This window comes from Camelina sativa, chromosome 13 (genome assembly GCF_030686135.1).
Source record: "Camelina sativa cultivar CO46 ecotype springtype chromosome 13, ASM3068613v1".
Lineage (NCBI taxonomy): Eukaryota > Viridiplantae > Streptophyta > Magnoliopsida > Brassicales > Brassicaceae > Camelina > Camelina sativa.
In genome coordinates this window covers 10471323-10483422 of record NC_141892.1, presented here as the reverse complement: position 1 = coordinate 10483422, position 12100 = coordinate 10471323, and the positions used below count along the sequence as shown (strand labels likewise).

Genomic DNA, 12100 nt, shown 5'->3' with positions numbered 1-12100 from the left:
ATTTGATTGAAAATCTCTAGAGTCGGTCTGAAACGGTAAACATATGCGTCCGTTACGGAAACGGTATTCTGCCTTGGAGAAGAGTTGACGGCGTTAATAGTCGTATAAAAACCTCCGTTAAAAGTCAGCGAGGTCAAACCGTATAAATAGATCCCCACAAACTTCGCCGCTGTTCAAAGAAGACTCACTACTGTTTTCTCTCTCTCTCTCTCTCTTCTTCTTCTTCGTCCTTTCATTTTCTGGGAAACGCTAAAAAATTTCTCGAGCTACAAAAAAAAAAGTGGAGATAGGGTTTTCGGATTCGCAGAAACTTGGCGAGTAAGTTTAATCGCACACTAGTTCCAAGAATACGAATAGGATTGACAATTTAATCGCCTGGAGAATTGTTGGGGAAAGAGTCCAATCGCCGGGAGAAGATTCGAAAGTCGTCGGGAGAAAATGGAGCGAGTTGCAGAGAAATAGATAACGGAGAAAACGGGAGCACGGCTGCGTGATTAACTTTTTTTTCTTCTTCATTAAGAGTTAGACTTCACGATCGCGATTTAGGGATTTAAGGGATAGCGGATCTTTTGTTTGGATCGTGTGATCCATTTTAATGGATTTGGGTCGAATAGTTTGGTTGGATTTGTAATATTTGATTTTTAATAAGGTTTTATAGACCTTTACGTTACTTTTCAAAATTAAGAAAATGTTAAACAAATGAGGAAAATAAGAGAGTGGCATTCACGATCATTTTTTTTTTTTTTTTTTTTTTGATAGTGGCCTTCCACCACTGCGCTTGATGTGAAGCGAAATGGAATGATCGAGTTTTTTTCTAATAAAAATAAACTTTATTAAAATTTAATTGACTAACAACAAGTAATAATAGAATAGTAGGGAAAAAAAAAATACAAATCAAAACCTTGGCTGAAGTTGTGAGTCATTCATCATCCCTCAGACCGAACATAAAACTTTCTCTCTATGACACGGCCAGATAGCTGATTCAGTTCCTCTCGATTATATTCTTATCCGCACTCACTTCATCATATCTCGCAATCTCTCTGATCATTCATTCAGAATGTAAGCCCACCCCCAACTTCAACTCTCTAATCTCCTTCTTCCTCCTTCACCTTTCACTTATCTCTATCTCAAATTGTCAATGGGAAAGATTATATTCTCCCTTCATGCGACATGTTGATCGTTTGGTGCTGATTGATCATTATAGTACCCATTAATGTCTTTGTTTATTTCGATTTGATTTGCAGAACCATATATTAGCATCGATATAAAGTTGACTTTTTCGTTTTTTTGTTTTTCTTGTTTATGTATCAAAATGTAGTGCAACCATTTAAAAGGGTTTGGTATACATTGTCAGATTTTGTTTTGTGATTCAAGAAAGCTTGATGCTTTTGAGTTTTGAAATTTTCTCAATCTGTTCATGTTCAAGATTTTTCATGTTATATCTTGCAGACTGTTGACGTAGATCGAAATCATAAGATTCTTTCTTTATGGCGGATATGCCTGAAACTGACGTTCCTTTCGCGGTTGAAGATATTGTTCAGTCGCGTTATGTAGCACCAATTGGAGTCAGCTTTAGTCCTGATGACTCTTTGATCACTTACTTGTTTAGCCCTGAAGAGAATTTGAATAGGAGGCTGTACGGGTTCGATGTGAATAGAGGTGAATCTAGTTTGGTGTTTAGTCCTCCTGATGGTGGAGTTGATGAGAGCAATATTTCACCGGAAGAGAAACTCAGAAGGGAGAGGTTAAGGGAGCGTGGATTAGGAGTAACTCGGTATGAATGGGTCAAGACTAACTCAAAGATGAGATTCATTATGGTGCCTTTACCTGCCGGGGTTTGTTCTGTTATTCCCTTGCTTCTATAATCAATCGTACCTTTTTTTCGTTAGGAATCCTGCAACATTTCGATAATTTTATTGGAATTGTGTGTCACTTTTTAGTAAATACAGATGAAATCAGCTAGCTTTGGATAGGTGGGATGGAGAACATACTATAGAGGTCTTTGACAAAGTGGTTAGTTGGGGCTTTTGTCTTTTGGGAGAGTTAGAAAATCTGTTCAACAAATCTCTAAACTATGATTGCAATCGTTGATACAAAGATATGCAAGAGGGTTTGTTCCTGATCTTCATGACTCATAGTATGAATCTTATCAGCTGCATTAGTGATCTTTCTTACGTGTAACATTCTTTTTTGTAAAATCTTGAGATAACCTATCTCAGTTTGGTTTACTTTTATGTTTTGTTTTCTGTTGTGGTCATGGTTAGGTTTATATGAAGGACCTTTCTTCATCACCAGATCCAGAGCTCATAGTTCCAAGTTCTCCCACTTCTCCTGTCATCGATCCTCGTCTATCTCCCAATGGTTTATTTCTTGCATATGTAAGAGACTCGGAGTTGCATGTCTACAGTTTGTTAAAAAACCAGACACAACAGCTAACAAATGGTGCCAATGGAAGTACTCTGGTAAGTAAATCTTTACTTCATGACTGCTATTGTGGTCTTATTATTAAACTTTCTCTCGGGAAAATTAACTGTGATTTCTTTTGTTGCTGCAGACTCATGGTCTTGCTGAGTACATAGCTCAGGTGAGTAAAATTTCTCTGGAAACTGCCCATTATGTTTGTATCTCAGAAGAAAGTGACAGTTTATGCTACAAATTGTGTGTTATATCTGAAACTTTTTCTTGAAAACTTTTTGTATTCCAGGAGGAGATGGATCGGAGAAATGGCTATTGGTGGTCATTAGATAGCCAGTTTATCGCATATACAGAAGTTGACTCCTCACAGGTTCCTTTGTTCAGAATAATGCATCAGGGAAAAAGCTCGGTTGGTTCAGAGGCGCAAGAAGATCATGCTTATCCTTTTGCAGGAGCTCTCAATTCCACTGTCCGTCTCGGGGTTGTTTCTTCAGCTGGCGGCGGGAAGACGACTTGGATGGATCTTGTGTGTGGAGGAAAAGCAAATACTGAGAACGAGTATCTTGGTAGAGTCAGTTGGATGCCTGGAAACGTTCTCACAGCTCAGGTTCTGAATAGGTCTCACAGTAGACTTAAAATCATCAGGTTTGACATAAACACTGGTCAAGGAAACATACTGTTGATTGAAGAATCCGACGCGTGGGTGACTTTACACGACTGTTTTACCCCTTTGGAGAATGTCCCTTCGTTGAGAGGTTCAGGAGGATTCATTTGGGCCAGCGAGAGGACTGGTTTCAGTCATTTGTATCTCTATGAGTCTGATGGGACATGCCTTGGAGCTATCACTAGTGGTGAATGGATGGTTGAGCAAATAGCAGGTGTAAATGAGCAGATGAGTCTAGTGTATTTCACAGGAACCCTTGATGGACCACGTGAGACTAATCTTTACTGCACAAAACTGGAAGCTGGAGATGCATCTCGGTGTCAACCGACGAGGCTTACACATGGGAAAGGAAAACATATAGTTGTGCTAGATCACCAGATGAAGAACTTTGTTGACATTCATGATTCAGTTGATTCGCCTCCGCGGGTTTCTCTTTGCTCTTTGAGCGACGGAACCGTACTCAAGATTCTTTACGAGCAGACATCTCCTAAACTACTGAAAAGTCTTAAACTTGAGCCTCCAGAGTTTGTTCAAATACAAGCGAATGATGGAAAGACAATGCTGTACGGTGCGGTTTACAAACCTGACAGTTCGAAATTTGGTCCTCCTCCATATAAAACAATGATCAGCGTTTACGGAGGTCCCAGCGTTCAGCTGGTTCATGATTCTTGGATTAATACAGTCGACATGAGGACACAGTACCTGAGAAGCAGAGGCATCTTAGTTTGGAAGGTTCTACAAATTCTTTATCTTGAATAAGAAGGTTCACTCTAAAGATGAGGCTTTAGAATTGATATATTTATCTCTATAAATCTTTTGCAGCTTGATAACAGAGGAACTGCAAGACGTGGGCTGAAGTTTGAATCTTGGATCAAGAATAACTGTGGATATGTTGATGCAGAAGATCAAGTAACCGGAGCCAAATGGCTAACAGACCAAGGTCTAGCTAAACCAGACCACATTGGGGTGTACGGTTGGAGTTACGGTGGTTACCTCTCAGCTACACTCTTGACTAGATACCCTGAGATCTTCAACTGCGCTGTCTCGGGTGCTCCTGTTACATCTTGGGATGGCTATGACTCATTCTACACAGAAAAGTACATGGGACTTCCCTCAGAGGAGGAGGAGGGATACCTGAAAAGCGCGGTAATGCATCATGTGGAGAACCTGACTGATAAGCAAAAGCTGATGTTAGTACACGGGATGATCGATGAGAATGTGCATTTCAGACACACTGCTAGGCTTGTGAACGCGCTTGTTGAAGCTGGTAAGCGCTATGAGTTGTTGATATTTCCTGATGAACGGCATATGCCTCGGAGGGGAAAAGACCGGGTATATATGGAACAGAGGATTTGGGAGTTTATAGAGAGGAACTTGTGAAAAGGTACCTATGTCACAAACATTGTTGCTCTGATTTATTTTTTCACATTCCTTTTTTTTTTTTTTAATTTCTTTATTACACGAATAAATGGTATTATCTCTCATGAATAATTGGTTATTACTAAAATTTAATTCGTTTCTAATTTGGGTTAATGTTTCTTGTTGAATTTGTTTGGACATTTTTGAAATTTTGTAACATTTTTGAGGATGAACATTTATGTTGTATACTTTTTTTTTTTGAGAACTCTACCAATTTATTTCATATACTAAAAAAAGATAAGAAAAATATATTTTAATGTTCTTTTCAATAAATTGAAAATAAAATAAAACTTCTATGTTTTTCACCAGAGCATGACACCTCAGCTTTTATATTGAAGCAGAGAGTGACACATCATTTAATAATTAAAATGAATATCCAATTAAATTAAAACAATTAATACAACTAAGAATAATAGATGGTGACTCACGATATTTGCCGACTAGGTTTCCTATCGAAGGAATAAAATTATTTTTTCTGATTTGCGACCTACTTCTAAATGTCCCTCGATCTGTTAAACTTCAATCTTCCTCCAATCTCGTCACGGTATCATTTCAAATTCGTTGGTTCGGATTTGGATCTTGAAAGGGTTTTTGTGTTATCTGTTTTGAAGTTATCGTCATCTTCTTCGATTGCTTTTTAGTTATTGCTTTTTTGGGTTTATGTTTTGAGTTGAATGTGTGGTAGTTACAAAGATAAGCTTAGAGATAGGTCACATATTCTTTAGTTTTGATTTGATTCTTTAGTTTTAAAACCAAGAATCTCACCAGAAAACGATAAAAAAGGTGTGATAAGAAAAAAAAAAAAGAGGTGGTTTTTATTTGAGAAAAGAGTTTCAGTGACAAAGTTTGAGTCAAGCTTACGCCAATTGACTTGTCCCACTACAATGTCATCATTTGATATATACTTAGGTTCCTCAAAGAACGAATGGTAAAAATTTATATCATATAAAGTTTATAGGAACTATATGCTAAGATTGGAGAGCTGAAAAGATATGCAGTTCACTTTGACAGGAATGGGCGTCCAAATGTAATTTTTGTTTTATTTTTGCTCTGGTTTTATTTGTTTTAGTGCATTCCTGTGATTTTTGACATATGATTTTCTGTGTCATACAGGGCTCGACTGAAGTTGTGTTTATGAGAAGAAGTGATGCAATGCTAGCTATGAAGAAATGCAAAAATGTACTCTTGGTCTCTTGGATGGAAGGCCTATGAGACTGGAGATTCTGGGTGGAAGTACTGAGGCTTCTCCTGTTGCAGCTCGGGTTAATGTAACCGGATTGAATGGAAGTGATATGATCATGAGACCATCCAAGAAGATCCTTGAGCATTGTTCAACACGAACAAAGTTGAAGATCAATTCTTCCAGTCAAACAACCATTTGCGATACATTCCATTTGCTAAAGGAGGTTAATCTAGTTGTTCACTTGAAGAGTTTTAGGTCCAACTGGTTTAAGAGCTTCCAAAATTATGTATGGCAACCATATGTTGTTTCTATTAAGCCAAAAGTGAAGAAATGGTACAACCCATTTTGTTTCTCATCAGCAAAATTGGACCAATGAGTGAAAGAGAGAGAAGTTCAAGGATGCACTAAAGGGGCTTATTCAAGAGCTTATGGCCAAAGAGAGCATGAAAAAAACTATTGGGGATGATACCTATCAAGTCTAGTCCACTTTGAGCCTAATTCAAGTCCAAGAAAGCCCAAAATAATCACTTTATTTTGTGGTCAAAGAGGAGTGACGAAAATGGAGTTCAACTCACCTTGGGAATGAAACCTTGGGAAGGACACCTTGGGAAGACAAACTTCAAGAGTTGAATCTTCATTCAACTATCTATCTTTATTGTGTTTTAGTTTCAAGAATAATACTTGGCTTTGTGACCAAGTTTTCTATCTCTATATAAACTCATGTAATCTCATTTGAGAATAATCAACCAATTTTCCTTTTCATTTTAGAGTCTATCTCTTTGTTCTTTGTCTAGAACATTTCTTTGTTTCTTGGTGTGTAATATCCAAGCAACAGCCTTCTTTTGCTGGACTAGTGTGTCATATCTAGCAGTGATTGGAGTTGAGAATATCAGCAGCCTTCTGCAACTGTTGTGCGACCCCTCAATCCATCAAATCTCCCTTGTTGCACCTTGCACCTTGGCGAGTTTCTATCCTTTTTAGTCCGGCTGAGTGATCCTCAAATTTTGGGCGTATCAGGAAGGATGAAGAGGAGTGTCTTCATTGGGTATGTTGCCGTCTCTTGGTCTGTTTTTTAACAAAAGAATAGTTTTGCGTTTGTGCTGAAGTGAATGGATCACTGATTCTTGCAGTCAAGGAGTTAGAGGTGGGAGAGTAGGAAGAGGAAGAGGCTCAGGTTCTTCTATGAGACGCCCTCCAACGTCAGTGTTAAAAGAAGCTTGTATTGATTCATATGGGCGGATGATGCATCGGATTTATCATCTTATTCATATTGTTTATGTGTGGCAGCCAACAAAATCAACAGGGAGGTGGTCGAGACGGGCTTCATGGTAGAGGCCGAGGTGTTGGTGGTGGCAGAGGGAATAAAAGCGACCGAGGCAGAAGAAATAGGTGGAGAAGTCGGTCGCAGACCTTGAAAAAGATCTCGAAAGCTATCATGCTGAAGCTATGAACATCTTAAGCAAAGCAAGACTTCACATTTGTCATGTACTTTTGTGTTCTTTTGTTCTTTTGTCTCCTACTAATACCTCAGATGTGCCAAAAGTTTGGTTTGGGTTTGGTTTCGATTAGGATGCTTTGCTTTTGTTTTTCTCTTTTCTTGCTTCACTTTTACAAACGCTCCCTTTGCTTGATTCCAATTGCTAAACTGTACTTGAGCTGAATTAATTAGATTCGACATGATTTGTTTTCCTCCTAATTTGTCATTTTGTTTTCTTTTTAACATGTTCCAACAACACTTGCCTTATATAAAAAACGAACAATATCGGAAAAAATTAAGATCATCAAAATGTTTTCTTGTGTTTTTGTTGTGTACAAAAATTTGAATCCAACACAAACAGCCTCAACTCTAACTCCAATCCCAGCCTAAGAAAAGTTAAAAGAACACTTCTCGAAACCAAAAAAAAATCAATCTTATGTCTGAATCACAAGACAGTAACATGTTCAAAATTATCACTGCGAAAAATGCTCCATATACCCCGACTGTAATACAATTTTGAAACGACCAGACCCGTTTTTTTTTAAAATAATAATAATAATAATAATAATAACTACAACTAGTGGTCCCATACCCACTAGCCACCTAATCACAATCACAACCAACAGCGGAATAACCAATACCAATAAGAATCCAATAAATAATAACCATTAATCAATATAACAATAATTCAATAAGCAATCATCAGAAAAACATGAAACCAGCAACCTAGCAATGTTTCTAATGAACCAACTCTAGCAACCTAGCAATGCCACACAACATCCAATCGAGTCCCTAGAACATCCTCCTCTTCATTGCCTTGATTCCACAATCACACTTTGCCTTTACCTGCATCACAAACACAAATTGCAATGCATGAATATTTTATAAACACTCAGTAAGGCAATCCTCCCATCTACTGGGCTATACACACAAGCAATAGAGATACTCTAACCATCAAACAGCAATCCATAAACAAACGCTGCGTTTTGGGCAAAGGGAAAAGGAAAACCCTTAAATCGTTTCTTTTGTCTCATTAGTCGACTTTGGCCGCTTTTGAGAGAAACGAAAGAGAGAGAGAAGAGTTCTTGGTATTCTTGAGTGTTCTTGGTGATTTCTAGGAGTTGGAAGCTGTTTCTATAGAGATCTGTAGCTGGGATCGTTGTATGAGCTTCCTAGGAGCGTTTTCTTCCTGTGTTTGGGTCAGATTTCTTCTGTGGCAAAGGTAAATGCATGACCATGGCTTATCTAAGCTGAAGATTCTCTGATCTGTTTCTTTATGTGTTGTTTGGTTTGTTAGAACGTTGTTTAGGTTTGTGTGAGGCTTTTTTGTGGCTTGGGATCGAGTTTTGTGGTTGTAGGAACGATGATCCGGCGAGAAGCTTCAGGGGAAAACGATGCTCGGCATTGCATCGGTCGATGCACACTGTGCGTTGGTCAATGCAGATGCGAGGACGGCGCGTAAAATCTAGGGTTTTCGTGCTATGTTGAGCATGCATCGGTCGATGCAATGGGAGCATTGGTCGATGCAAGTTAACCTTGCATCGATCGATGCAAGTTAACCTTGCATCGATCGATGCAGATCTTGCGTTAGTCGACGCAACCTCCTATCGGTGTCGGTCGATGCATGTTGGTGTCGGTCGATGCTGAGTCCTGGTTTGTTATTGTTGATTGTTGATTGTTTATTGATGGTTAGAGATGACTCTATTGCTTGTGTGTATAGCCCAGTAGATGGGAGACTTGCCTTACTGAGTGTTTATAAAATACTCATGCATTGCAATTTGCGTTTGTGGTGCAGGTAAAGGCCAAGTGTGATCGTGGAATCAAGGCAATGAAGAGGAGGATGTTCTAGTGGTTCACTTGGTTGTCTGGCTTCTGTTAGGTTGCTAGAGTTGAGTAATAGAATGTTGTTTAGGATTGCTGGTTCTCTGGTTTATGCTGTTTGGATCATTAGTTTATGATTTGGAATTAATATCGTTTATTGGATTATGATTGGATTATGTATTGGTTATTGGTATCTGTTATTTCCGCTGTTGGTTGTGTTTGTGGTTAGGTGGCTAGTGGGTATGGGACCACTAGCTGTAGTGTATTTATTATTATTATTTATTAATTAAAAAATAAAAAACGGGTCAGGTTGTTTCAGTTTGCTATCAGAGCCCTTACGGTTCTAGGTTTGGGTTCACTAGGTTTCTGTTGTGATGTTTGGGATTTCATGTCTTGATGGATTATGTGAGTTAGTTAATTGTGTGTGGCATGGAGTCTTAGAACATCCTCTTCGAGCCTACAGTGTGATTCCACGGTGAGATTATGTTTTTGTGGTTTTGTGTTATGTTAAGATTGTTTGTTAGCCTCTGTTCTTGGAAGTGCAGTGGTTAAAGGTGTTTGAGTTGTTGGTCGTGGTCGTGGGCATTGTCGTGCTCATGGTCGGACAGGTTTCCGAGGCCAACGAGTGTGTGGTCCACAGTTCCACGAGGAGGTACGTCGTAGGATCGCAAGCGTATCAGGAGTGACCAGAGGGGGTTAGCCGGTGAGTCTGCCGGGGTTGCTGGGAACTCAAGTGTGGGGTTGCAGCAGGTGGAGCCCAAGGTCGAGATGATCGCTTGGCGGATCTGTTGGCGTGCTGTGGGAGCGGTTACCGAGAGGGGTACCAGTGCAGGCTCCAGTTGTACCGCATATGGCGGGGTGCAGCCAAGGGCTGTGGATGTTGAGGACTATCCATCTTTTGTTAGGAGGATGGAGCAGTTGTAGATGACCGGTGCGAGATTCTTCGCGAGAGGTATCAAGCCTGGAGAGGCGGATAGGTGGACATATGTTTTTGGAGCAGATTTTCTGCTGTTTGGTTTGGTGGTTAATCCAGTTGGTTGTTATAAGTTGAGTGGGCAGGTGTAACATTGCAATGTTATACTTGGACCACAGGAGATACTTTTGGTCAGAAGATGTTTATAGTCGTTAAGGATTGTTGCTCCTGAAGGGATGGGGGTTTTCCCAGAATACCGATAGCTCGAGGGGCTGTGGGCTCCAAGAGTGGCAGAGGGGATGATGTTCTCCTGAGGGGATGATTAGTTCCTCTGATAACGAGATCTTGAGTATTATGGTCCAAGAGTGAGACGGTATAACTCGAAGACGGTGTTCTGAGAGTGAGATCGGTATGGCTCGAAGGTTGCGACCTAAGGGTGAAAAGTTGGGAGCAATCAATGCCAAAGACGTGAGTATAAACATAACGACTGAGTGTAGACCCCGAGAGAGTGATGGTTGTTTAATCTTGGGTTTTGGATGTGTTGACCTATGGGTCAGGGTTTTACGGCCAGAGCGATTATGAATGTGTGGCTGTTGCGCCAGGATTGGGAGGTCGGTGGTGCTGGAGTCCCGAGAAGGGGAGTTGCAGAAGGTTTGAGCCGGGAAAGGCATGGTTGCCAGATACATAAGTTCACGAGAAGCCTTTATGGCAGGATAATCTAATCGTTGCGACGATTTTGGTTTATGTTCATTGGAGATGGACAGGGTTGCTAGATTCAAGGTTTTGGTAAGCTTGTTGAGGGAAAACAAGGCAAGTGGTTTGAGTTGGCGGCTTGCAAAGCATTCGATGCGGTGAATCAGAATATGCGAACGTATGGTACTTGTTTGTTTTATTACGCTCGTATTGATGATTTGTTGTGGAGAATTGCTAAGCGGGAAGCTAATTTTGTAATAAGCTATCTTGTGGAAGTTTCCTTAAGAGACAAGTTACTAGAGCTTCTTGGATGGACAAGAGGTGTTTATATCCTGGTGGTGGTGAATTGATATCAGCATACTTGATTATTAGTCTAGAAGAGCTGAGGAAGGAATAAGGGGATTCTTACGTCTTCTCACTTCACCGTGGGGAGCGTCGGTGTGGTGCGTCAAGTAGAAAGGACGGGTATGGGTTTAAGAGTTCGTGGCGATGCCGTTTGGGTTGACTAACGCACCAGTTGCGGTTATGAGATTGATGAACAACGTGTTTCAGGAGTTTCTGGACGTGTTTGTCATCATTTTTATCGCCGACATCCTGGTTTATTCTAAGAGTACTGAAGAGCATGCAGTACATTTGACGGTAGTTCTGGAGAAGCTGCGGGAGCAGAAGTTGTTTGCTAAGCTGAGCAAGTGTAGTTTCTGGCAGCGGGAGATGAGTTTTCTGGGTCATATTGTGTCTGCAGATGTGGTTTCTGTAGATCCAGAGAAGATTCGTGCTATCAGGGATTGGCCTAGACCGCAAAAAGCTACAGAGATCAGGAGTTTTCTTGGGTTGGCAGGTTACTACAAGAGGTCTGTGCATGGGTTTGCGAGCAGAGCACGTCCTATGACTAAGTTGACGGGGAAGTATGTTCCTTTTGTCTGGTCAGAGGAGTGTGGGGAAGGCTTTGCAAGCCTAAAGGAGATGTTGACTACTGCTCCACTGTTGGCTTTGCTTGAGCAGGGAGAACCCTATCTGGTTTATACAGATGCATCGAGAATTGGTTTCGGGTGTGTATTGATGCAGCATGGGAAGGTGATTGCCTATGCTTCGCGACAGTTGCGGAAGCATGAGGACAACTATCCTACTCATGACCTGGAGATGGGTGTTGTAGTTTTTGCCCTGAAGATTTGGAGATCTTATCTTTATGGTGTAAAGGTACATGTGTTTACAGATCATAAGAGCCTGAAGTATACATTCACTCAGGTCGAGCTGAACTTGAGGCAGAGGCAGTGGATGGAGCTGGTGGCGGATTATGATCTGGAGATAGCTTATCATTCTGGTAAGACTAACTTAATTGCAGATGCTTTGAGTCGGAAGCAGGCGGCTTTGGCTCAAAAGCAGAATTTGGAGAATCTGGTAGGGGAGATCAGTGCGTTGAGCTTGTGTGCGGTTTTTCAGGAGCCGTTGGGTTTGGTTGCAGCTTATAGAGCGGATTTTTTGAGCAGAGTGTGTTTGGCTCAGGAGAAGGATTTC

General features: G+C 40.6%; 1 protein-coding gene across 1 annotated transcript; it reads left to right on the top strand.

Annotated features, from left to right (window-relative positions):
- Positions 1–1487: 1487 nt before the first annotated feature.
- On the top strand, positions 1488–4703 carry LOC104736441 (uncharacterized). The gene is made up of 5 exons (XM_010456419.3): positions 1488–1835; positions 2265–2462; positions 2555–2584; positions 2705–3811; positions 3902–4703. The coding sequence occupies exons 1-5, from the start codon at positions 1488–1490 to the stop codon at positions 4457–4459; spliced, it is 2241 nt and encodes a 746-aa protein (XP_010454721.1). The 3' UTR covers positions 4460–4703.
- The last annotated feature ends 7397 nt before the right edge of the window (positions 4704–12100 follow it).

What these genes read in the sequence shown, in the direction of transcription:
- LOC104736441 (XM_010456419.3), top strand. Translation starts at nt 1,488, where the DNA reads ATGGCGGATATGCCTGAAACTGACGTTCCTTTCGCGGTTGAAGATATT. An exon ending in GTGCCAATGGAAGTACTCTG is followed by an intron (nt 2,463 to 2,554) that starts GTAAGTAAATCT and finishes TTGTTGCTGCAG; the next exon opens with ACTCATGGTCTTGCTGAGTA. An exon ending in GAGGCATCTTAGTTTGGAAG is followed by an intron (nt 3,812 to 3,901) that starts GTTCTACAAATT and finishes AATCTTTTGCAG; the next exon opens with CTTGATAACAGAGGAACTGC.